The sequence below is a fragment of the Barbus barbus genome (assembly GCF_936440315.1).
Source record: "Barbus barbus genome assembly, chromosome: 20".
Classification (NCBI taxonomy): domain Eukaryota; kingdom Metazoa; phylum Chordata; class Actinopteri; order Cypriniformes; family Cyprinidae; genus Barbus; species Barbus barbus.
Window position 1 is genome coordinate 27,794,863 of NC_136748.1, and position 27,684 is coordinate 27,822,546.

Below are 27,684 nucleotides of genomic sequence, written 5' to 3' on the forward strand. Positions count from 1 at the left end.
TATTTCCTGATCATCCAGCAAGATTTGATGAGTTTCAGCAGGTTCTGTGTAGAGAGAGTCTGACTGGACGCTGTTACTGGGAGACCGAATATAAGGGGAAGATTGATATATCAGTGACATATAAAGGAATCAGCAGGAAAGGATGGCTGAATATTGGTTTGGATATAATGAAAAGTCCTGGAGTCTGAACTGTTTTAATGACAGTTTCACTGCCAGACACAATAATACAAGCACAGTCATATCTGCCTCTTCAAGTCACTCTAACAGAGTAGGAGTGTATCTGGACTGGTCGGCTGGCTGTCTGTCCTTCTACAGCGTCTCTGACACACACACACACACATTCAACAGTACATTCACTGAACCCCTCTAAGCTGGATTTAGGCTTGATTGGGGCTCCTCAGTGTCTCTGTGTGAGATTTAACATGCTTCCTGTGAGACACACAGTTGACAACACACTGACATTTCCTTTCTCATCAACTAACAGCTGTAATAGATTTAAGATTACTTATAGACTTGATTGATTTGAATGCATCTCAACAGGAGTTTTTCTTTCTGAGTCTCTGAGCGCCATCTTGAGGAAGATTTAGTTCCTCACTCACAGGAAACAGCTCTTAGCAAGTGCTTGCTCTGTTACTATAGTAACTGAGGGTCAGTCAGAGCTCATCTTCTAAACACACTTCAAATGTTAAAGGCTGTGGAGCTCATCTTACGCTAAATGTGGAAAGCTGATGTCTCTTCCTGATCACTCATCCTCAAGATCACAGTCAAACTGATTGTCTTTGTGACACTCAATGATCAGGAGAGTTTGAGAATCTCTCATAGTTGCAGAGCATGAATGCATTCAATGATCATCTTGAGCTCAACATTATTATATTTCATTCTCAAATTATGAATTTTACCCTGTTTATTCCAAATACCCAAAGCGGTTTACTCAAATGTTACTATTAGCATTGTCCTTTTTAAATTAATGACCAATAAAATGTGTTTTCAACAAAAATTTGTTTCATGTTCATCACTCATATTTCAAAATCTGTTAGATACAAAAAATAAGTATTTATTTTAATGGAGTGTCTATTTACACTAAGTGAAAATAGCCCGTTGGCAAAGGCTATTTACACTAACCCCTCCCACTAACATGTGATTGAGTTAGTCAAAACGTTTTACACTTAGTGTAAATAACATCTATCGCTATTTACACTTAATGCAAATAGCCACTGCCTTATTTTAAACATTTGCAAATTTAGTACCTAGCAATGTTGCTGTTTTATAAATTAATGGCAAGTGAAATTGTGGGACATGGAGAATCAGTGATATTTCAAGGTGAAATGAGTGTGTGAATACGGTGTAGTACGTTAATATCACCACCAGAGGGCTCTGTCACTTGACAGTAATATGCCACACAATTCAATATTCTTATTAGGCTTTTATTCATTACTTGATATTTTAAGTATTGATAATAATTCAGTTCTATATCTTTGTTAATCTTTTTAGATAGCATAAATATATGAGCACAGAGGACGTCTCAAAGTTGTGTAAATATATCTAAATATATCTCAAATATCTCACAGAGGTGTATTTTATTTTATACAGTCATTAAGTATATAGGCTATGTGCCTGAATTTCTGTACAATGTGATATTGATGTTTTCTCATTGCAAACTTTAATATCAATTGTATGACATATGTGTATCTGTATATATATGCCTGATTTCGTCTCGAAGATGTTTTCATAATTGAAGGGGAATGTGGATAATCTTGCAGTAAGTACTATTTAGAAACAACATATACAATAAATAAAAAATGCATTTTAGATTAGTTGTTCATTTTAAAGAAGGCACACGTAACACATACTTGGCTAAATGTAATATAATATTTCTCTCATATTCCTCAGTATTTGTGTCTGTGTCTGTGTTTGGTGTGTGAGCCACTTTCACATGCAGTGATGATAAAGGAGGAGGTTCCTGCGCTCATGCTGGAGGATGAAAACAGGAGGCTCAGTTTGTGCTCCAGCAGCTCAGGAGAGAGATGTGACGACATGCGCTGTGATTTCAGGTGAGAATGAGCTGATTAAATGAGCACTGAATGCATGACACAGATATAATACATCAGCCAGATCACTAAACTAGAGTACTGTTAGAAGATATTGCATGCTGACTATTATATTTTAGTTTAATCATAGCATAGAACAGCTCATCTACAGGACACATGGAGCATGTTTAGGAAACTTCTGTCAGTTGTTTCAATGTCTGTTTGATTCAGATATGTCCACATCAGATATCTAGGATGATTTGCATTTGTATCGTCTGTGAATGTCAAATATCTGTATCATCTACAAATAATAAGCATATATTTTCATTATGATTGCGTATGTCATCGTCCTTTGACGAAATTACTTTCTGGCTCATCTGTGAGCGAGAGCTGCTGTTCATAGTGCTGAACGCAGTACACACTCAGTTCACTGACTTAATTAAAAAACAAACCATGAGAGTTTATTGCATCTGTAGGTGCTGCTAGAATGTGCTCTGAAGTGATTCATTCTCATCTTCATTCTGCAGGGAAGCTGTTTGGATGATGATGGCTGGACTGGAATGCAACAAATATCTGTGTCTTAACAGAAAGATGGAGCTGATTTTAACTGAAGACATCTGACACCATGAGGATGATGATGTTGAGAATGAATTTCCTCCTTATTTTGTGTTTCTCAGTCTTATTGTTTTGTACCTGTCCCATCTCATCAGCTGATGTTCATCAGAGGTCAGTGGTTCCCAGAGCAGCCTCCCGCTCGGTGGCAAGGATGGATGGCGATATCATCATCGGCGCTCTGTTTTCTGTCCATCATCAACCTGCGGCAGAGAAGGTCGCGGAAAGAAAGTGTGGGGAGATCAGAGAACAGTATGGGATCCAAAGAGTGGAAGCAATGTTTCATACACTAGATAGAATAAACTCTGATCCAAACCTTCTTCCCAACATCACTCTGGGTTGTGAGATCAGGGACTCCTGCTGGCACTCATCAGTGGCTTTGGAACAGAGTATTGAGTTCATAAGAGACTCGCTCATCTCCATCCGAGATGATAAAGATGGGCAGAAGTGGTGCGTTGAGGGAAATCTTTCCGCTCAGTCGCCGGCCACCAAAAAGCCCATCGCTGGTGTGATTGGACCTGGATCCAGTTCGGTGGCCATTCAAGTTCAGAACCTGCTGCAGCTGTTCAACATCCCTCAGATTGCTTACTCGGCTACAAGCATTGATCTGAGCGACAAAACCCTCTTTAAGTACTTCCTTAGGGTTGTGCCCTCTGACACTCTTCAGGCCAGAGCTCTTCTGGATATCGTTAAACGCTACAACTGGACGTATGTGTCAGCGGTTCACACTGAGGGTGAGTTATAGAGCTTTTTTATACAGCTCAGGAGATGTTCTCAAGTATCAACCTGTATCTCAGTTTCTCAGAAGGTTCTCCTAAAATACATTAAAAGGAAAAAAAGACACAAATTAGTCAGTTCTAACATACAGCTATAAAATTTATTGTGCATAGCAGGTCAGATCCTCTGGTCTTGGAAGAGTTTTATGAGAAATATTTGAGTTCCTAGAGAGATCTTTAACTTGTAATTGCAGACTTTGTCATTTTTGCAAAACGGGGCACAGTTTAAGATGTTAAGATCTCTTTGAAACTCTTGTGGGAACACGTGAGATTATCGGAATCTTTTTTTTAGGAGAAACAGCAGAATTAAGCAAAAATCTCCATTTGCACTCCATTTAGTCTCACTGGTGTCCAGGAGAAAAAGATCAGGTTTGAAATATATCTTATTTATGATTTTTCTTTTCTACATGATCATCCCGTGCTTAAATCTTGAGCTGACATTCAAAAATAGCCCAGATTGCATTTTAAATAACATAAATAGGTCTGTTTGGGATGGTAAAGTGAAATCAGACCAGAAGAACCAGAGATTACACTACTTGAATCCAAATATCACTTAAATTCCTCAAAAAGGTCAAACAATCAGTATACATGCTGAGTGTCTTTGAACAGACTTTTTAATCACCATATCGTTATCAAGCGATTGATGTTGGTCTCATATCACATCACATTAGTCCCAATCTGTGATTAAAAAGTAACACTGTAATCTTCTTACCAGCATTTGAAAGCACAATCAGGGTCACAAGCTGAGCTCTCAAATCATTCAATGAAACAAATACCTGTCATCGTCTGTAGTTCATTCGTTCATTTTGAAACAAGTCCAATGTCATATACACCAATAACAAACATAAGAGCCAAACATTGAGAATTAATGCCAACTTGTTTCTAGAAATACTTAATTGGATGTTTATAGTAATTGGCAATACCTAGAATTTAGAAACTTTTCAATCCAATTCACAATCCAAGTCAATGTTACATGGATGTTTACACTCATAAAATAAAAAGAGCCAGTTCTTACATCCTGGCAACTGCCTATTTAGCCAAAAACAAAAGACTATTAAGGTAGGATATGACACTTGTAATTGTAAGAGGAACTCTGAAGACACAGTTAAGTTTCCAAACTCATTGCATTGACATTAAGCTGGACTGAGGCATTGAGAGACTCTCTGATTTAGACGCTCTTGTGTTGGATGTCATTCTTCAGGGAACTATGGTGAGAGCGGGATGGAGGCCTTTAAAGAACTGGCATCTCAGGAAGGTTTGTGTATCGCCCATTCTGACAAGATCTACAGCAACGCTGGGGAGAAGCACTTTGACCGGCTGCTGAGGAAACTGCGAGAGCGTCTGCCCAAAGCTCGTGTGGTGGTGTGTTTCTGTGAGGGGATGACCGTTCGTGGTCTCCTCATTGCCATGAGACGCCTTGGTGTAACTGGAGAATTCCTCCTCATTGGCAGGTGACTATTCATTTTTAATTTAATGAAATGTGACACTTCAGGGACACTGGGGACATTTAGAGGTATTAAAGCATAATCCTTGATAGTTTCATAAAGCACCAGATCTATCAGAGGGATTCTGCTTAGAAATGATCACCATTTCCTGATGCTGCAGGTTTCTATTAATGAGATATTAAAATGATGGATGACTTTAGTTTTTTTTTTAAAGCAGAATCCTCTCTTGTTGATGTAAAGTATTTTATACCTCTGTCTTGACGCCAAAGTAGTCTCTATGGACTGAAAATAGGAACATCGTTTGGACAAGGCTGCTTTATTCTGGGTCAAGGAGACTGTTTTAAATGAGGCTAATTAAAAAGCTATATAATTTAGTAACTTACTGAAAGACATAATAGTCAACACCAGGCTGATTTGACTAGTTAACAGTGTGCGCTCAGTAACAATGAAAATGATTTAGTTTTAATATTATGTATTTGAGAGGAATTTAGTCAATTTAAATTGTAACAAAATTTGATTGTTTTGTGGTGTGTTTTATTTGTATTCTTTTGTGTTCAGAATTGTGAAAATGGGATATTAGCTGTAAATATTTAGATTATAAAACTACTCTGAATTCTGAAAACGGCAGAAGTTCCAAATGTACAAAAATGAGGTCAAAGGTCAAGCCTGTGTGTTCCACAAGAAGTCCTTCGATCGACTTTTGACCACAGTTTTCATGTTTCAAAAGTTGAAGCAACACTTGATTGTGGCATTTCTTCGGTAAGCTGTAATCACTTTGAGAACACATAATGCTTGTCAGCTGCTCATGGTAAATTGTCATCTGTGTCAAGTGTCAACTAATAATAGTCATTTTTTGGCATGCTGCCGAGAAGATGCTGAGAGGCAGATGGTTCTGATGATGCCATGACCACAGAAAGACACCTTTATTATGAGCTCAAACAACACGCATTCAAGCAAGGATGGACTGGGACTAAAAAAACAGCATGGGATTACATCTTGCTATTGTATAGTTCATGTAAATGTTTTCATGCTTTTTTGACATGCTTGAAATGGCAGCTTATTCATTGCAAAGGCAGCCAGCTGTACAATATTTTATCTTGAATGTTGTAGCTAAAAGCATCAGAGAAGATTATATCAATCAGCTGGCAGCTATCATCACATCACTTGATGATGAACCGTCTAACACAAAGTAAGGGTTGTGCATGCTGAGTCTATTCTTTAGCCTGTGCTAAAGTAGGTCAATGCACTCGAGCGTCAGTGTTATTCAGGCATTGCAGGTGAGATTGAAGAGGAAGCTGGTGGTAATTAGGTGACTAATTAGACACTCTGTGACCCGTTTCCTTCAGTGACGGCTGGGCAGACAGGGATGAGGTCGTGGAGGGCTACGAGCAGGAAGCTGTGGGCGGCATCACTGTGAAGCTACAGTCGGAGGAAGTCACGTCCTTCGATGAGTATTACCTGAAGTTACGACTCAACACCAACAATAGAAACCCCTGGTTTGCTGAATTCTGGCAGCATCGTTTTCAGTGCCGCCTCCCAGGACATCCACAAGAAAACATGATTTATAAGAAGAACTGCTCAGGTACGAGGAGAGAGAGAGGCTGTATATGGGTCATTCCTAATATGCAGTACATTTTCATGTCCCATCATAGATGACCTAATATATTAGATAAAATATTAACTGTTTTATTTCATTACAAAAATCACAAATAAGTGAACGTAGAGGTGAATTTTAAAGAATTAACTTGTTAATTCTCTTTAATGCGTAACAGGTTAATGTTACGCATTAACTTATAAAATGAAAAAAAAAAAAAACAGAAATTAAAATTTGCTAAATATTTACTCACTCTCAGGCCATGCAAGATGTAGATGAGTTTGTTTCTTCATCAAAACAGATTTGGAGAAATTTAACATTACATCACTTGCTCACCAATGGATCCTCTGCAGTGAATGGGTGCCGTCAGAATGAGAGTCCAAACAGCTGATAAAAACATCACAATAATCCACATAAAATCCACACCACTCCAGTCCATCAATTAACATCTTGTGAAGCAAAAGGCATATCCATCATTATTGTGTTTTAACTCTAAACCATTGCTTCCAGCTAGAGTACTTTTGTTTGAATCAGGAGAGAAATATGCACAGATCAAGCACCATTGAAAACTATCCAAAACAGTTGGATAACAGAGGATGGAAGGGGTGTTATTTTGGATTATGAACTGGTATTTTGGACTGGCACAAACAGTGAGTGTGAGCAATGGATTTTAAGGATTATTTGATGATTTGTGGAAATAGTTATTTGTCATGCAAAAAAAAAAAAAAAAAATCATCCTGTTTGATCAATGTACAGAGTTAAAAAGGTACAGCAGAACAGGAATGACCCATTTTGCATGCTATAGCTTATTTCCCAAAACTGAAGGAAATGAAAAACATACCTATTTTTTATATGGTTTATGATAATTTAAAATCATATTTTTGTGTTTTTGCTCTTTTTGTATCTTTGAAATCTTCTCTGCTGACTGAAAAGGTGATCTAGGTAAATTGACTCTTTTTATGGCACATTTTAATCTGGCTGGGTTGATATTTAACATCAGCTGAAGCACTGTTTTGAGACAACACTCAGTAAGCATGTTGTCAAATGACACCGGACTTTATTTTCTGCATTTGCAGTGCCACATGCAATTTCACAAAGCAATATATTTATGTTTTAGCTTGTTAGATGCTTTTAAATTTTTGGACTTTTACACAACTAGAGTCATATTAAGGTATAATAATTCCAGGGAAGCATGCCACTCACTTTATTATCTGATCTATGTTTATGCTATTTTCATGTTGTTTGTCCATATTTGTTACAGCATTGCTTTGCTTTATCATTATTTTATTTTATTGTTTTATTTTTATTTGTTTTAGGCAAGAGGCTAACTTTATGCAAAATGTTCATTTGTAACTTTTTGAAATGTAAACCTAAACACAAAATGAAAACTGTTACAAATAATCAAACAGAGAAATAGTCATAGTCTGCTGTTCTGTTATTATTTCTTTGTCTAGAACTCCAAGATGGTAAGTGAATATTTTTCTGAAGAGCTAACATGGAGGCACTTTACTTCAGCAATATAGATAGAGGTCGACTGATATAAATCAATCATATGATTTAAAAATAAAATGTTGTGTGACTTTGTCTTTTCACTGTATATTTTCATATCACTAGTAAACATTATTAGATAAGAGAGTTTGTCAATAAGGTCACAATGCAGCAATGAATATCGGTTGACCTCTAATATATGAAGTTATTGGGATGTTTTTTTTTCCCAAAAAAGAAATGAGCATCTACAGTATAAGGGCACTTCGATTTGAACTTTATATCCCAATAACAGCTAGATTTATCATGCCAGTTGGCTTTGCTGCATGTTCCAGTGGGGAACTCTTTTAAGTTCCAGACATTTTTAGTTGCTTGTGCTAATATGAATCAGAGCCTTCAGAGAGAAGAAATTAAGAGGTCACTCTTCTTATTTCTATAGATTCGGCTCCACTAACAACATGCATCTGCTAAACATGCACAACTGAAAATAATGAATAAGAAGACTGTATCGATGTCATACTGTGACTATGCTGAAAAATGTTTTGGGGTTCACAAATTTTGACAAAAATAACAGTGAACAGACACATTATCATCTTTTGTCGTATTGTAAATATAGGGTAAAAATCTAAAATAAATGAAGCTAGACAGCAAGTTGTTCCTTTATTGTTTGTTCTTCAAATTTTTTTAAATCTGATTATTGGAATGATTTTGATGAATTGTTGATGAGATTAATTTTGTGATGAGATGATATTTGGGTGGACATATCATAGCACAGTATCATATCCTTACTGAAGCCTCCAGTCATAATTATTACACTTTGCATGTAAACAAAACTTTGACATACCAAATAAAAGACGTCGTTTTTTTTAAACATAAATGATCTAAAAGAGAGCCAGGGGGTTAGAAACACTGAGAAATCCTCACAATCTGCCTCTATTATTAATAAAACATGTACAATATTTAATGTTTCAGTTTTTCTCAAAGTGTCACTGTTATATTATGGTTTTAGCCCATCCCAAAAAATTAGGGATTGACAAGCGAAGCATGCCTAGGTTTTAGCTTTCGCCTGTTGCTTGCTGCAATGCACTTTAACTTACATATATAATGTGAGAGCCATGTTACGATGAGCGTTTTCTTTGAATATTTATTTTTTTATCTTTGAAATACACCATATTTATCAGCTATGGTGCCTGATACTGCTTCCTGCTGGCCTGTTACAGGTCACCAGATAATAAGCTGATAGGGTGTCCTTTGACATTGCCCGTTCCTTTGAATTAACACAGCGATCTTTTTTTCTCCTTCAATTGTCAGCCACATTTACTTTGATTCATGAGGGGGGTAGTCCGATAACCTGAGCAATAATCCAAACGAGGTAAACACAGAGTCCGAAACGGTGAGACAAGGGTAAATCCACGATACAAGGGAAACGAGACTATAAACAAAATAAACTAAACTTAGAGAACACAGAATGGCTCGGTAAGGCAGCTAACACTTGGAGAGTGTTATACGCAGAGCCAGACTCAGTGCTAAACATGAACACAGAAGGCTCGGTAAGGCAGCTAACACTTGGAGAGTGTTATACGCAGAACCAGACTCAGAGCTACACATACACACAGAATGGCTCGGTAAGGCAGCTAAAACTAGGGGAGTGCTATACGCAGAACAATACTCGGCAGAGAGGATGAGGAAGTCCATGGTTTATGTAGGGTGTGTGATCAGTGCAATCAGCTGTGTGTCGTCAGTGCAATCAGCTGTGTGTCGTCAGTGCAATCAGCTGTGTGTCGTTAGTGCAATCAGCTGTGTGTCGTCAGGGCAATGGATGATGGGAATTGTAGTCTGAGGTGCCGTGCAACAGTTCGTGTGGTGCAAGAGTCCATGTGGTGAGCGAGTTAACTCTGGTGGTGAGTTAACGGAAGTTTATAGACCAGATTCATGATATAAGTTGATTCTCAGCACACAGAGACTCCTTCACCTAGATATCACACTATAGAGACTGTGTCTGTTCCCCGAACTAGAAAATACAGAAAATGTCCTAACCAAATTAAGAGTAACAATTTAATTGATGTTCAACAAATAAAAAATGTTTACAATACAGAGAAACAATTGATAAAGCTTGGCTTACTGAATATCAGGTCCCTTTCTACAAAAGCACTTTTTGTAAATGATTTGATCAATGATAATAATCTAGATTTGCTCTGTTTGACAGAAACATGGCTAAAACCAGAGGAAAGCATTAATTTAAAGGAGTCCACCCCCCAAGATTGCTGCTATAAAAATGAGCCACATCCGAAAGGTAAAGGGGGAGGTGTTGCTACAATTTATAACAATATTCTCAGTATTTCTCGGAGGGCAGGCTTTAAGTATAACTCGTTTGAAGTTATGGTGCTGCGTATAACATTATCTAGAGAAACACGTGTTAGTGATAAATCCCCTGTGATGTCTGTACTGGCTACTGTATACAGGCCACCAGGGCACCATACAGATTTTATTAAAGAATTTGCTGGAATTTTCTATCTGAGTTAGTACTGGCTGTTGATAAAGTCTTAATTGTTGGCGATTTTAATATCCATGTCGATAATGAAAAAGATGCATTAGGATCAGCATTCATAGACATTCTGAACTCTATTGGGGTTAGACAACACGTTTCCGGACCTACTCATTGTCAAAATCATACTCTAGATTTAATACGGTCACATGGAATTGAGGTTAGTGGTGTTGAAATTCTGCAGCAAAGCGATGATATCTCCATCACCATCACTTCTACCACAAAAGACTGCTTTGTAAGTAATCTTCAGAATCAGAATCAGAATCAGAATCAGAAAGAGCTTTATTGCCAAGTGTGTTTGCACACACAAGGAATTTGTCTTGGTGTTAGGAGCTTCCAGTACAGAAAGTACAAACATAGTGCAGACAACATATAATTAAGGTGATAAAGAACACTAATGAAGAGAATATACAATAATTAAGGATAACAATAGTAATAAAAATAAAAATATACAGAAAAGAGACTTGGCCATAGACAGAACTGTGAATGTGCATGTGTCCTATGTACAGATGAAGGTTTGATGGGTTATTTATAGATGTACAGTACCGGGGTGTGTTATGTGTTGTTCAGGTGGGATACGGCCTGGGGGAAAAAACTGTTCTTGTGTCTGGCTGTTCTGGTGCTCAGTGATCTGTAGCGCCGGCCAGAGGGCAACAGTACAAAGAGAGAGTGAGCTGGGTGTGAGGGGTCCAGAGTGACTTTCTTAGCCCTTTTCCTCACTCTGGAGGTGTAAAGTTCTTGGAGGCTGGGCAGAGGGGCACCGATAATTCTCTCAGCAGTCCTAACTGTCCGTTGTAGTCTTCTGATGTCTGTTTTGGTAGCTGAACCAAACCAAACAGTTATAGAAGAACATAGGACAGACTCGATGATTGCAGAGTAGAACTGTTTCAGCAGCTCCTGAGGCAGGTTGAACTTCCTTAGCTGGCGGAGGAAATACAGCCTCTGCTGGGCCTTTTTCGCAATAGAGTCAATGTGATTGTCCCACTTCAGGTCCTGAGAGATGGTGGTGCCCAGGAATCTGAATGACTCTACTGAAGTCACAGTGCTGTTCATGATGGTGAGTGGGGGGAGAGCAGGGGGGTTTCTCCTGAAGTCCACTATCATCTCCACAGTTTTGAGCGTGTTCAGCTCCAGGTTGTTAAGACTGCACCAGACAGCCAGCTGCTCAACTTCCTGTCTGTAAGCAGACTCGTCACCGTCCTTGATGAGGCCTATGACTGTAGTGTCGTCCGCAAACTTCAGGAGCTTGACAGAGGGGTCCTTTGATGTGCAGTCATTCGTGTAGAGAGAGAAGAGCAGTGGGGAGAGAACGCAACCCTGAGGGGCGCCAGTGCTGATGGTGAGAGTCCTGGATGTGAGTTTGCCCAGCCTCACTAGCTGCTGCCTGTCTGTCAGGAAGCTGGTGATCCACTGACAGATGGAGGAGGGCACAGAGAGCTGTCTCAGTTTGTCTGAGAGAAGGTCAGGTATGATGGTATTGAAGGCCGAGCTGAAGTCCACAAATAAGATCCTTGCATAATTCCCAGGTTTGTCGAGGTGTTGCAGGATGTAATGCAGTCCCATATTGACAGCGTCATCCACAGACCTGTTTGCTCTATAGGCAAACTGAAGAGGATCCAGCAAGGGTCTAGTGATGTCCTTCAGGTAGGCCAGGACCAGTCTCTCAAGTGACTTCATGACCACAGACGTGAGTGCGACAGGTCTGTAGTCATTAAGTCCAGTGATTTTGGGCTTTTTGGGGACGGGAATGATGGTGGAGCGTTTGAAGCAGCAGGGAACTTCACACAGCTCCAGAGATCTGTTGAAGATTTGTGTAAAGATGGGGGCCAATTGGTCAGCACAGACTTTTAGACAGGCAGGTGAAATACCGTCTGGTCCTGAAGCTTTCCTAGATTTCTGTTTTCTGAAGACCCGGTTCACATCCTCTACACAGACTTTAAACGCAGGTAGAATGGTGGGGGAGGGAGTAAGGGGGGTTGCAGGGGGGGAAGGTGAATGTGTGAAGTGCAGATCAGAGCGGGTGCTGGGTGTCAGTCTGGCCTTTTCAAATCTGCAGTAGAACACATTGAGATCGTCAGCCAGTTGTTGATTCTCCACAGACTGTGGGGGTGGTGTCTTGTACATGGTGATGTTCCTCAGACCAGTCCATACCGACGCCGGATCGTTGGCTGAAAGTTCTTTTTTCAACTTCTCAGAGTAGTTCTTTTTAGCCACTCTGATCTCCTTTGTTAGTCTGTTCCTGGCCTGGTTATACAAGATTTTATCCCCACTTCTGTAAGCGTCCTCTTTGGCCTGACGAAGTTGTTTGAGTTTCCCAGTAAACCACGGTTTATCATTATTGAATGATAAGAATGTCCTGGTGGGGATGCATATATCCTCACAGAAACTGATATATGATGTTACAGTCTCTGCGAGTTCATCCAGATCGGTGGCAGCGGCTTCAAAAACACTCCAATCAGTGAGGTCAAAACAAGCTTTTAAATCTTGCTCTGCTTCATTAGTCCATCTCTTAACAGTTCTTAATACAGGCTTAGAAGATCTGAGTTTTTGCCTATAGGTCGGTATGAGATGAACCAAACAGTGATCAGAGAGCCCCAGAGCTGCCCGTGGGACAGAGTGATATGCATCTTTAATTATTGTGTAACAATGATCCAATATATTACTGTCTCTGGTGGGACATGTAACGTGCTGTCTGTATTTTGGCAGTTCGCGGGAGAGATTTGCTTTATTAAAATCTCCAAGAATGATTAAAAAAGAGTCCGGGTACCTTTGCTCTGTTTCAGATATTTGTTCAGCCAGCTGTTGCATCGCGGCGCTCACGCACGCGTCCGGAGGCACATACACATTCACGAGAATGAAGGATGAAAACTCGCGGGGTGAATAGAACGGCTTACAGTTTATGAAGAAGGCCTCCAAATTAGGAGAACACATCTTCTTCAGAGTTGTTACATCTGAACACCAACCTTCATTTATGTAGAAACATAGTCCACCACCTCTCGTTTTCCCCGTTAGCTCTGTGATGCGGTCTGATCTGAACAGCTGATATCCAGGCAAATGAAGCATGTTATCCGGGATGTTTTCACTCAGCCAGGTTTCAGTGAAGCACAATGCAGCAGAGTTTGTAAAGTCCTTATTTGTGTGGGTGAGGAGAAGTAGTTCATCCATTTTGTTAGGAAGGGATCGGAGATTCGCTAGATGAATGCTTGGGAGCGCAGTTCGGAAGCCGCGTTCGCGGAGTTTAACCAGCGCGCCGGCGCGCTTCCCTCTTTTCCGTCTGAGCGCGCGTTTGACTAGGACCGCTGCCCCTCCGACCAAAACATCCAACAAAGCGTCTGAATAATCAAAAACCGGAAAAAAAATGTCCGGTGTGTGTTGCCTTATGTCCAGTAGTTCGTCTCTGGTAAAACTGACAGTAGGAGAATGACTAAACACAGAACAAACAAACAAAAACAACAAAAGTACGGGAGCGTTCCACACCACAGCAGCCATACTCGGCGCCATCTTGAGTAGAGAAGAGAATGAGTAGAGTAGAGAATCTTCCTGATTTCTCTCAATTCCTCAGCATATCCAACTGCGCAGAAAAATTTTGTATAGCCTGGCGGGAAAATACCCTATCCTACAGAAAAGCATTAAAAACTGCTAGATCTGATTACTTTTCGTCTCTTCTAGAAAAAAATAAACATAACCCCCGGTATTTATTCAATGCGGTCACTAAATTAATGAAAAATAAAGCATCAACAGGTGTTGGCATTTCCCTAAAGCACAGCAGTAATGACTTTATGAACTACTTTACTTCCAAGATCGATTCTATCAGAGATAAAATTGTAACCATGCAGCCGTCAGCTACAGTATCGCATCAGATAGTGCACTATAGATCCCCTGAGGAACAATTTCACTCATTCTCTACTATAGGAGAGGAAGAATTGTATAAATTTGTTAAATCATCTAAACCAACAACATGTATGTTCGACCCTATTCCATCTAAACTACTAAAAGAGCTGCTTCTAGAAGTCATACATCCTCTTTTGGCTATTATTAATTCCTCACTGTCATTAGGATATGTCCCCAAAACCTTCAAATTGGCTGTTATTAAGCCTCTCATTAAAAAAACCACAACTTGACCCCAAAGATTTAGTTAATTACAGACCGATCTCAAATCTCCCTTTTCTGTCAAAGATACTAGAAAAGGTAGTATCCTCGCAATTATATTCCTTCTTAGAGGAAAATAGTATTTGTGAGGAATTCCAGTCAGGATTTAGACCGTATCATAGTACTGAGACTGCTCTCATTAGAGTTACAAATGACATTGCTTCTATCATCTGATCGTGGTTGTATCTCTTTATTAGTTCTACTGGATCTTAGCACTGCGTTCGACATTATCGACCACAACATTCTTTTAAATAGACTACAACACTTTGTTGGCATTAGTGGAAGTGCATTAGCATGGTTCAAATCGTACTTATCTGAACGCCATCAGTTCGTAGCAGTGAATGAAGAGGTATCATATCGATCACAAGTGCAGTACGGAGTACCTCAAGGCTCAGTACTAGGACCGTTACTTTTCACGCTTTACATGTTACCCTTGGGAGATATTATCAGGAGACATGGTGTTAGCTTTCACTGTTATGCTGACGATACTCAGCTCTATATTTCTTCACGGCCCAGTGAAACACACCAAATTGAGAAAGTAACGGAATGCATAGTCGATATAAAAAACTGGATGACGAGTAACCTCTTACTGCTAAATTCTGAAAAAACAGAGGTGTTAATTATCAGACCTAAAAACCCCACATGTAATAACCTAGAACAACTATCTAGCACTTGACGGCTGCTCTGTCAATTCTTCTTCATCAGTTAGGAAACTAGGTGTGTTGTTTGATAGCAATTTTTCATTTGAAAGCCATGTTTCTAGCATCTGTAAAACTGTGTTTTTCCATCTCAAAAACATATCTAAATTGCGACCTATGCTCTCAACGCCAAATGCAGAAATACCTCAATATGACCTCAAGGTTAGACTATTGTAATGCTTTATTGGGTGGTTGTTCTGCACGCTTAATCAACAAATCACAGTTGGTCCAAAATGCAGCAGCTAGAGTCCTTACTAGAACCAGGAAGTACGACCATATTAGCCTGGTTCTGTCAACACTGCATTGGCTCCCTTTCAAACATCATATAGATTTTAAAATCTTGTTAATTACTTATAAAGCCCTGAATGGCTTAGCTCCTCAGTACTTGAGCGAGCTCTTATTACATTATAGTCCTCCACGTCTGCTGCGTTCTCAAAACTCTGGCCATTTGATAATACCTAGAATATCAAAATGGCTGCGGGCGGCAGATCCTTTTCCTATTTAGCACCAAAACTCTGGAACAATCTACCTAATACTGTTCGGGAGGCAGACACACTCTGTCAGTTTAAATCTAGATTAAAGACATTTCTTTAACCTGGCTTACACATAACACACTAATATACTTCTATTATTCAAATCCGTTAAAGGATTGTTAGGCTGCATTAATTAGATCAACCGGAACCGGGAACACTCCCCATAACACATGATGTACTCGTTACATCATAAGAAGAATGGCATCTACGCTAATATTTGTCTGTTTCTATTCTGTTTCTCAGTCCGTGTCCGGATCAGATGCTGGAGGCCGGACACCTGGATGAGCCCCGGGGACATATCCCCAGTCACCGTAGCCACCCGATCCGGTCCGTATCCAGCCCAGATGGTCACTGCAGTCACCAGATCCAGTCCGTATCCAGATCAGATGGTGGATCAGCACCCAGAGATGACCTCTACAGCCCTGAACGTCAGCGGAGACCAGGACACCTAGATGAGCGCCAGAGACAGATCCCCAGTGAGGACCCCTCCACTTAAGACAGCCATCGGGAAAAGACCACTGGAACCAGTTGAGCCCTTACAATCTGACTTTGCTGCAGTTGGAATTGAACTGCTGGTTTGTTTGGCCAGAGGAGAACTGGCCCCCCGACTGAGCCTGGTTTCTCCCAAGGTTTTTTTCTCCATTCTGTCACTGATGGAGTTTTGGTTCCTTGCCGCTGTCGCCTCTGGCTTGCTTAGTTGGGAACACTTCATTTCCAGCGATATCGTCGACCTGATTGCAAAGACACTATTTTAACTGAACTGAGCTGGATAATGAAATGCCTTTAACTAAAAATCTTTTTTAATATTTTCATTTTACATTATTGACACTATTTTCCTTTTTTGATATTGTGCAGTTGCTTTGACACAATTTACATTGTTAAAAGCGCTATATAAATAAAGATGACTTGACTTGACTCGACTTGACTTGACGTGGAAGTGGAGTAGCCGGGGACCGAGGCAGAGTTGGTACAGCAGAAAGCCAGGGAGGAGTCGATGGAACTGGAGCCCACCAGGGCAGAGCAGAATATCTCCACGGCAGAGCAGGCGGAGCAGAAGACCACCAGACCAGAGCAGAAGACCAGCACGGCAGAGCAGATGACCACCAGACCTGAGCAGACGAAGCAGATGACCACCAGAGCCAGACAGCCGACCTCCACGGTGGAGCAGACAGAGCAGACCGGAGCAGAAGACCACCAGAGCCAAACTGAAGACCACCACGGCAGAGCAGAAAACCACCACGGCGGAGCAGAGACCCCTGGCAAAGACTGGGACCTAGGGGAAACTGAGACACAAGAGACAAGCAGAACATATGTGGCCTCAAGGACCAAGGCATTGAACACAAGTTCATTTAAAGATCCCATGGCAGTGATAAGGTTAACGGGACAGATATGGGGTGCATTTATAGTTTCTGAGTTCATGACAGGCAGGGTTAAGAGTTCACAAACGGCCCCTAGAGGTGCAACGCAATGGTCAGGAAGTTCACCCATAACCCCCTCAGTTGTGACTGATGGGACTGGTAATTCACAACCAGCCTCCTCGGCTGACTCAGGGCAGGACAACAGTTTATAGGCTGTGACATGGGCAAAAGAAGGTTCATTAATGGCCTCCGTGGACAGTTTTAAGGAAGGCAAGAGGCAGGACGAGGATTCATAAACGGCCTCCATAGCCGTGATAGGGCAGGATGAGGATTCATAAACGGCCTCCATAGCCGTGACAGGACAGGCTGAGAGTACATTGCTGGGCGCCACCACCATACAATGAGCTGAAGCGAGCACCGCCGCTCCGGGAGGTTCTGCAGCATGTGCCGCCACCTCTGGAGAAGCTGCAGCGGGTGCCATCGCCTGGGGCAGTTCCAAGGTGGTGTACACAGCCCAAACGCAACATAAAGCGATCCCCATCATGGGAAATGCTTCGGACAGGGAAATTAGTGCAGGAACAGGAGGCTTAAAGTGAGCTGGTTTGGGGATACCATCTGCATGTGCAGACACCAGTGGTGCATCCCTCACACGGCATACCAGATTAGGATACTGAAGGACTGACCTTGAATATCTGGGTGTGACAGACAGAACGTGACGTGGTTCTGGACGGTTAGCGGTGAAGTGTTGAGACTAGCGGAGACGTGGTGAGACTCTGGCAGATCAGCGGAGACGTGGTGAGACTCTGGCAGATCAGCGGAGACGTGGTGAGACTCTGGCAGATCAGCGGAGACGTCACTATACTCACGACGATCAATGGTGACTTGACTTGGCTCATGACTGGCAGCAATGGCATAACGGGGTGTTGTTGTGTCCGCCATTTTGCGATCGGGTTCCGCTGTCGCCGCCATTTTGTGAGCGCACTCTGCAGCCACCATCTCAGTCAAAGACGCATTCCTCCTCTGCGACACCCACAGTGAATGGAGAGCCAACACACAACAAAGCATAATCCATAAACTGACAGAGTGATGAACGCGGGCCCTCGCGTCTAAGCTTAGACCGAAGTGGTTGATTTATGCCATCACAGAAAATCTCTATCAAAATAATGTCTGGTAAATCTGAATAGTGAGCTATGGTTAAAAATTCTCGCATATGGCTTTTCAACGACCGTGTGTCTTGCTTAATAGCAAATAGTATATGTGTTGTCCATACCTGGCCAAAGTTCCTCTGAAAAGTTGCTGGATCCTTGTGTGGCCGAGTATTCTGTAACGAGGTGAACGAAATGGTGAGACAAGGGTAAATCCACGATACAAGGGAAACGAGACTATAAACAAAATAAACTAAACTTAGACTTAGAGAACACAGAATGGCTCGGTAAGGCAGCTAACACTTGGAGAGTGTTATACGCAGAACCAGACTCAGAGCTAAACATGAACACAGACGGCTCGGTAAGGCAGCTAACACTAGGGGAGTGCTATACGCAAAACAATACTCGGCAGAGAGGAAGAGGAAGTCTATGGTTTATGTAGGGTGTGTGATCAGTGCAATCAGCTGTGTGATCAGTGCAATCAGCTGTGTGTGTCGTCAGTGCAATGGATGATGGGAATTGTAATCTGAGGTGGCGTGCAACAGTTAGTGTGGTGCAAAAGTCCATGTGGTGAGCGAGTGACCTCTGGTGGTGAGTTAACCGAAGTTCATAGACCAGATTCATTAGTGAACGTTATTCTAAAGAAAACTTCATTGCCTATATGAAAAGACTAACATCACTTAGGGCATGTAGGCTGTTGGATAATGTCAACCAGTAGTCAAACATTTCACTTCTTTATAGACCTATAAAGAAGTGAAATGGGTTGCAAGTGTTGTTTCATGTTGACTAAAACACACAAGTTGCATTGCAGGGATGTTCTAATAATTACTTTATGGTTTGCTGATTCTCACAGGTTATGAAAGCCTAGAAGACAACTATGTCCAAGACAGTAAGATGGGCTTTGTCATTAATGCCATCTATGCCATGGCTCACGGTCTTCATGACATGCATGAGCACTTGTGTCCGGGTCACGTTGGACTTTGTGACGCCATGGACCCCATTGATGGCAGCAAACTGCTGGACTTTCTCCTCAGGACCTCGTTTACTGGTGTGTCTGGAGAAGATGTGTGGTTCGATGAAAACGGGGACTTGCCAGGCAGGTCAGTCTTACTTACTGGCCTACATAAATCTATGTTTTATGCACTAAATGAATAACACAAAAATAGCTATTAATTAATTTTTAAACCACCATGGAGCATGCGTCCAATAAGTCCATTGGCCTGACTTTGGAAAACACTCACTTGCAGGCTTTTCTGGATGTTTTGTCCATAATTCAATATTCAATATTTTGCATTAATAAAGTGCATTTATTCCAAAGAAAATTGGGTCACAACATAGGACGACTTACATGCTGAAGTTTAATACTTAGATTTAGGGGTTTGTTTAAATTACTAACCCTAACTATGAGCGATAATAATAGTTGTATTGTAGATGAATTTCCTTCTCTCTCTTTTTTAAAGGTATGACATTATGAACCTGCAGTTTGTGGAGCCTGGCGTTTATGACTATATAAACGTTGGCTCGTGGCATGAAGGCATTTTAAGTATCGATGATAATATGATCCAGATGAACCTCAGTGAGATGGTCCGATCTGTCTGCAGTGAGCCCTGCTCCAAAGGAGAGATCAAGGTTAGTTATTTATTAGTGCAGTCAAGCGATTAATCACGTCCAAAATAAAAGTTTTTGTTTACAAAATATATGAGTGTTTACTGTGTATATTTATGTATATATAAATACAAAGACATGCATGTAAATATTTGAGAAAAATATGTTACATATTAAATATATTTATATATAATATAAAATATAATTATATAAATTTATAAATATATTAACACAAATATTTTCAATATATATAATGTATATTATATATACATAATAAATAAACAGTACACATTATGTAAACAACTTTTATTTTGGATGCGATTAATCGAGATCAATCGTTTGACAGCACTAATATTTATTAGTAAAAATTCTCATGCAAAAAGTTGCCTTTATTTCCACTGCATCTATTTCTTCTTAAAAACAAAGTAAAACGTGTGTAATGTGTCTTCGCAGGTGATCAGGAAAGGGGAGGTGAGCTGTTGTTGGATCTGCACGGCCTGTAAGGACAATGAATATGTCCTGGATGAGTTCACCTGCAAAGCCTGTGAGCTGGGATGGTGGCCGGACAAAGAGCTTCATGGTACTTCATTTGCAATAGTCATCATTTGCAGTGGTCTTTTGTTAAACTTCAGCCCTAGACTTTAAACCTGGAGAAATTATAAATTTGAATTGTTGTAGCTAAAAGTACTACACTCTTATTAGTAGCTGAAAGCATAATCATATCAGCCCAAATATTCAATAAATTAAAACTGAAAAAGTGTAATGCTAACATAAATGTGATTGGTTTTAATTTCAAGTATCAACTGTCTCAGGTGGTTCTCCTAAAATTCCTCAGGAGAAATAACAATAGACGTAAATGAGACTACACTTGATATAAAGTCAAAGTATAGACCTGTAAAATTAATTTGCATCGTTCTGTTCAAAAAATTTTAATTCTTTGAAGAGAAATGTACTGAAAAGTATGGTATTTTGGTTTCTTGAGGTTGAGATCTCTTCTGAAGCTCTAGGGGACACATATGATATTACTAGAATCAGCTGAAGAATGAAGCAAAAGTCTCCATTTTATCTCTATTTGATTTCATACTGTAGATGTCTAGGGGAGACAACTGACAAACTAAAAGGAAAGTATGTGGCATAATTAACATTTGTTAATAATAATTAACATTTGTTAATGTAAATACGAGTGTATTTAGTAACTTTATTTAACCATCAGGCCTAAAATGAATCATTACTTAACTCGTCTCAAGCCAAGAAAGCAGAGCATTAAGACCAGAGAGCTGACACCGGATCCAACCAAGAGCAGAGAGCGCCATCCGTCAAGAACAAAGAGAAGTTTTATAGCGCAAAAACCAACTACGTGCCGGTGTTCCCAATCACGCAGCAATCATAGAGACTCCTGCAGAGACACAGACACAACACACACACACACACCAAAACGAATGGCGACCCAAAGTGTTGTCACACCCTCACCCATAAAATAAAACCCAAGAAGTTACTGTTAGGTTTACTGTACATGTTGAATACGTCCAATCATAACCTCATCATTATTTTAACACTGTAACAGAAAATATCACCTTAACCGCAGCACCATCACTACTCAGCATCCTGGTCCCTGGGAGGAGAAACAATGACAAACACAACAATAAAGCAAAAAAAAAAGAATCACATCAAACTTTAAGACACAGGTGCGCAGGACAGGGCATCCACCAAAATTTTTGTTATTACCCTTATGTGGCTAACCTACAAATTATAAGATTGCAAAAACAAAGATCTGCACATCAATCGTTGGTTAGGATTCTGCAGAGTTGTCAAAAACATCAGGGGGTTATGATCATAATAAATCACAACGGGTGTGCCACCCCCCTCCCACATAAATGTCGAAATGCTGAAGCGCCCAAACCAGAGTCAACGCCTCTTTTTCTATAACTGAATAGTTTGACTGATAAGACAGAAAGTGGTCGAACTGGAGCACTAGACAGCAGCGCTTTAACATTTTCAAAAGCATCTTGACTGGTAGAACTCCAAACGAATGTACGTGATGCTTTTAACAAATTTCTGAAAACAGTTTCAGAAATTTTTGCAGCAGTTTCTGAAAAGTTCCTGCAAAAATTCAGATAATATCCAACCATCCCAAGGAAGCGCATCAACTCCCGCTTTATACAGGGTGGAGGATACTTATCGATCACCTCAATCTTTGCATTCACCGGAAGGACAACACCATGACCCATGACCCATGACCTTACCCAAATAGGTCACCGTGGCCTATTTACCGTCACCATAAGCCCAGCCTCCTTCAAGCGCCTAAACAAAGACGGGACAGATCGTCTACCAAATCGTCCAAGTAAACTGCGCACCCTTCAAGGCCAGCTACCACACAATTCATTAGCCGCTGAAACATGGCCAGTGCATTTCGCAATCCGAAACTCATAACATTATATGCATATACACCATCCAGAGTTATTTAAGCGACAGAGACCCGAGGGCGATTCCCGTCTCTAGGTCCTTTGCCGTATTGGAGGAGAATCACCCACATCAATATCATGCTGTACAACGTGCGTTTGAGTAGGTACATCAGAAAAGAGAGACGAATATTCCTCAATTCATAACCAATTCCGAATGTTTTCCAGTTGGAATATATTTCAGGAAAGTTGGCAAATTTCAAAAAATTTCCGAATTACTTAATCGAGGACACATAACACAATCTTCAGGTTCCACGGCCGCTTCATAATCTGTTGAAGACAAATTACTCCATGATGTATGATCTACCAGCAAAACAGTTGATTCTACTGTATGTAAATATGCTGATTCCTTCCATACATAATAAGGTTTAAGTAAATTCACGTGACAAACCTGGATTTTAGTCCTTCTCTCTGGTGTAGCAATGACATAATTCTTGTCAGGTTCTTTTCGAATAATAACATAAGGACCAGGAAATCTATCTAACACATTTTTAAATTTGAAATATTTTTGTAAAGCTAAATATTCAAAGATATAACTTGTCTACAACCTTTAAAATCCAGTCTTACCATTTATGCCAGACAAGAATGACACCTCAAATTGAACGGCTTTTCGAGATGTGATATTATTTTTCTAAGCAATCAGACTTACTATTTTTACATGACAATAGAATTACTGTGGTGACTTTTGCACGGACATGTACATGCACACCTGTTTTCTTCAGTAAATGTTAAAGTGTTGTTAATGATTTTCCTACATTGTTTGAATCACTTTAATTGGTTTTGAGTTTTGAAGTCAAAGGAAAAAGCATGTGTCTGAATCAAAGCATCAAAGATGCGTCATCAAACATCCATGCAGAATCCCATTCTCCAAGTCTTACATTACTGATTTGGCTTTTTAAAAGACCTTCACTGTCCTATTTTCAAAAGGTTTCCCATGACACCTGAAGGCCATTTATCATTTTTACAGATTGCCTGCACCATACAACTTATCGCCAGTGACAGCCCTACTTCACTGCCTACTTCTCTGGCCTATTTTCATACACTATGATGGTCAATGTCAATGCAGCAGCGTAGAGTGTCCTTGCAATGTATTTTTGATCAGTTCACTGTAGTATAGCTCCATTCTATGCTACTGCCGTAATGCACAGATTCACCCTAGCTCAGGAATAACCCATGTACATGGGATAAATACAGATTTAATTTGTGATGCATGTATTTCTAGATACAAATGGTTGTTCTTGCGCTCTCCTTGTGTTTTATCATTGGTAAAGTGTCTTTCATGAATACTGGTGTTGGTAATGAGGAAGCATTGGTTTCCTCTCTCCTACTGCAGTCTCTCAAGTCTCCTTTGGCTTGGTTCTTTCTTACCCCCGGTCCCTTAGTGGAAGGGCTGTTTATTTTTAGGTGAGCTGGAAACCTACTTTGGTACTTGGTGCATAAGCGAGCTGGCCACACTCAGATGGCCAGTCCTAAAAAGAAACAAAGCAATGCAAAGTGTATGCTTTTACCATTTTTAATGCATATTCAACAATGCATGCTTTGATCTTAACACCCTGTTGACCTCTTAGAGTGTTTGCTTATTGGTGGAAGCATTAATTCATAATGTCTCACACCCTATGACTATAGACATATGAGTCCACAGTAAAATTGGAAAAATCTATGCAGGTGTGTTTTGAGTATTTCTGGACTGTTGCTAGATGGCTAGAGAACCAAAGCATACATTGTGAGAGTGGTTTCCAGGGCTTAATAAGGTGTTCAAAGGTGTTTTAGTGTGTTGTGCAGTTGTTAGTTTGTTCAAAATGGTTGCTAGGTGGTTTCTTATTGACCAAAATCAAGAGAACCCACCCCGGAAATTTATGGCCAGTTGCCAAGACATTGTTTTTGGTTGCTGAAGTGTTCTGAGTATTTTTGTGTGTTGGTATGTGATTGCTAGGGTGTTCAGAATTCACAGTGGTTACTTACCATCCCAAGTGTTTTAAAAAATAAATTAATAAAAATATACAAGTCGTTGCCAGGGCATTGCTATGCAGTTGCTTGAGTGGGTTTTGATGCATCTCATGTAGTTGCTTGGTGGTTGCTTTCTAGTAAAAAAAAACAACTTAAAATAGAACTCATCCCAAATGTTTTTGGCTGGTTGCCAAGATGTTGCTTTGTGGTTTTCAAAGTGTTTAGAGTATTTTTGTGTCTTGCTCTGTGGTTTCTACGATGTTTAAAGTAATTACTTACTGTCCAATGAAAAAATGGTCCAAATCAACAGAGCTCCTCCTAAAGTTTTGTGGGTTGTTCCCAAATTGTTGCTATGTGGTTTTTGAAGTATTTTAAGTGTTTTTGTGCATTACTATGTGGTTAGGGTGTTGCTAGGTTTTTACTTACTGGGCCAAGTTTGTGGGCTGTTTCCAGGGTGATGCTATGCAGTTGCTTTAAGTATTCTGAGTGTGATGCTGTGCAGTTGATAGGGTGTTCAAAGACTTACTGTCCCCTTGAAAAATAACTTTTTTGGGTCATTGCCAGGGCTTTGCTATGCAGTTGCTCTGAGTGGATTTTGATGTATTTCTGTGCAGTTTCTACTGTGTTTAATGTAGTTAATGGGGTATTGCTAGGTGGTTACTTACTGATGTTCAACGTGGATACTTATTGTTACTTGATAAACTAAAACATCCCCAAGTTTTTTGAGTCGTTGCTATGCAGTTGCTAATAAGTGGGTGGGTTGTTCTGAGTGGGTTTTGTTGCATTGCTTTGCCATTTCTGGGGTGCTCTGTATAGTTGAGTCCCTTTGCTATTCTGATCTGTAATTTTGGGTTTATTGTGAAGTGAAGTGAAGTGACATATGGTGACCCATACTCGGAATTCGTGCTCTGCATTTAACCCATCCAACGTGCACACACACAGCAGTGAACACACACCCGGAGCAGTGGGCAGCTATTTATGATTTATGCTGCAGCGCCCGGGGAGCAGTTGGGGGTTCGGTGCCTTGCTCAAGGGCACCTCAGTCGTGGTATTGAGGGTGGAGAGAGCGCTGGACATTCACTCCCCCCACCTACAATCCCTGCCGGCCCGAGACTCGAACCCGCAACCTTTGGATTACGAGTCCGACTCTCTAACCATTAGGCCACGACTTCCCCATTGTCTACGAGATAAAAAGTCTGATGCTTAGAAAATTATTTGCACACCATTAAAAGCAAAATATAAGCAAGAAAAATAGGGATGCTTACCTTAGCAAACATTATGATTAATAATTGAATGCATTATGTTTATGGTCTCATATATAATCTAATCATTTTGTCTTGTCTCTTCAGTCTGTGAGCCCCTTCCCCTGCGCTACCTGGAGTGGAGTCATCCTGAATCCATCGCGGCTGTCGTCTTTTCATGTCTGGGCATCCTAGTGACCAGTTTCGTCACCTTAATCTTCATACTGTTCCGAGACACACCGGTCGTCAAGTCCTCCAGTCGTGAACTTTGCTATATCATCTTGGCTGGCATCTTCCTGGGTTACATTTGCCCCTTCACTCTCATCGCCCGTCCCACCATAGCCTCGTGTTACCTGCAGCGCCTCCTCGTGGGTCTGTCAGCCTCCATGTGCTACTCGGCTCTTGTCACCAAGACCAACCGCATCGCTCGAATTCTGGCCGGCAGCAAGAAGAAAATATGCACGCGCAAACCACGCTTCATGAGCGCCTGGGCACAAGTGGTGATCGCGTTCATCCTCATCAGCGTGCAACTGACTTTAGAGGTCACACTCATCATCTTGGAGCCTCCAGAGCCCATTAAATCGTACCCAAGTATTCGAGAAGTTTTTCTAATATGCAACACCAGCAATTTGGGCATGGTTGCGCCGTTAGGCTACAACGGCCTGCTCATTCTCAGCTGCACCTATTATGCGTTTAAAACTCGCAACGTCCCTGCCAACTTCAACGAGGCCAAGTACATCGCCTTCACCATGTACACCACCTGTATTATCTGGTTGGCCTTTGTGCCGATCTACTTCGGCTCCAACTACAAGATCATCACCACATCGTTCTCTGTGAGCCTCAGCGTGACGGTGGCTCTCGGCTGCATGTTCACGCCAAAAATTTACATAATCATCGCCAAGCCCGAGAGGAACGTACGCAGCGCGTTCACCACCTCCGACGTGGTGCGCATGCACGTGGGTGATGGGAAAATTGCTTGCAGGAGCAACAGCCTGCTAAACATGTTCAAACGCAAGAAGAAAGCATCTGGAAATGCCAAGTAAGTAGCTCAGTGGCATTAGAACAGTCTCTCTCCATCCTGTTGCATTAGTGCCCATGGGTCCAGTCCTGTTATTCCAGCTTCTCTCCAGACCTTAAGATCATGCGATTTTCAGGAGCTTCTTCAATTAACGTCCCTCTCAGACATCTTGTGATTTGCAGGTCAACTACAATTAAAACCTGCACACCCGGGGCGTCTGAGCAGCAGGGCTGGGAGAGACTGTGGGACTATAGTAGCTTTAAATGTATGTAATGGTAAAGAGCAAGAATTATTATTGTTCCTCTACCAGTTTTTGAATCGTTATGATGGTGTTTATTAGTAATGGTTGAAATTTGTCAACTGGAAGAGATTTTGCTATAATTTTTATACCAGTAGACAAATGAAGTATGAAGCATAGAGCAAAAATAGAGAGAAGGACTTGTCCCAAACAAGTCCAAGATCTTTGTGCCTTTCAAATGGCTCTGGTCAAAATTTAGAGTTGTAACTATTTGCTTATAATATTAGTCTTTTGTGTTAATAACGAAAACTGTTTCTGCACTGATGCCAGACTAATTAATTTGGTATGAATAATCTGATATTTTGCTTAGAGTCTAAATAACTTCCAGATAAAATGTGAAAATGATAGAATGAGATGAAATCCCTTTTATTTGTAATGTATACTGGGATTTAAAGTGTGGTCCAAACGTTTGAGAGCACTAATAGAAATGCTTCTATTTTGCTGTGTTTTAATGTAATATTTAATGTTTTAATATATTCAATTAAATATTGTAATGTTATAGTATGCATTTGTATTTATGCACTATTATTTAAAATATATTTTATTTGTAAAAATGTTTGAGTAAAAAGTTGATTTGAATTTTCACACAAATTCAGAATTTTTCAAAGTTTAGTTGTTGTTTTTTTTCTTTAATGACATCAGCACTGGAACTGAAAATCATGTTCTTGAGGTTTAGTGGAAGAAAATCTAACCCTCGTTATAAACATTTACTCAAAGTACATTTGATTAGTCATCATAGTGCAGGATCT

The 27,684-nt window shown here is 40.5% G+C and overlaps 1 protein-coding gene across 1 annotated transcript in view; it reads left to right on the forward strand.

The window, feature by feature from the left end:
• Positions 1 to 1,941: 1,941 nt before the first annotated feature.
• LOC306886774 (metabotropic glutamate receptor 1-like) overlaps positions 1,942 to 27,684 on the forward strand; it is a gene marked incomplete at both ends in the record, with an annotated part of 28,406 nt that continues 2,663 nt past the window's right edge. Inside the window, 9 exons of the mRNA XM_079444083.1 lie at positions 1,942 to 2,051; positions 2,555 to 2,589; positions 2,705 to 3,373; positions 4,617 to 4,866; positions 6,207 to 6,442; positions 19,221 to 19,467; positions 19,828 to 19,996; positions 20,426 to 20,552; positions 25,728 to 26,658. Of these exons, the coding sequence (XP_079300209.1) occupies positions 1,942 to 2,051; positions 2,555 to 2,589; positions 2,705 to 3,373; positions 4,617 to 4,866; positions 6,207 to 6,442; positions 19,221 to 19,467; positions 19,828 to 19,996; positions 20,426 to 20,552; positions 25,728 to 26,658 (2,774 nt within the window). The remainder of the gene's footprint in view (positions 2,052 to 2,554; positions 2,590 to 2,704; positions 3,374 to 4,616; positions 4,867 to 6,206; positions 6,443 to 19,220; positions 19,468 to 19,827; positions 19,997 to 20,425; positions 20,553 to 25,727; positions 26,659 to 27,684) is intronic.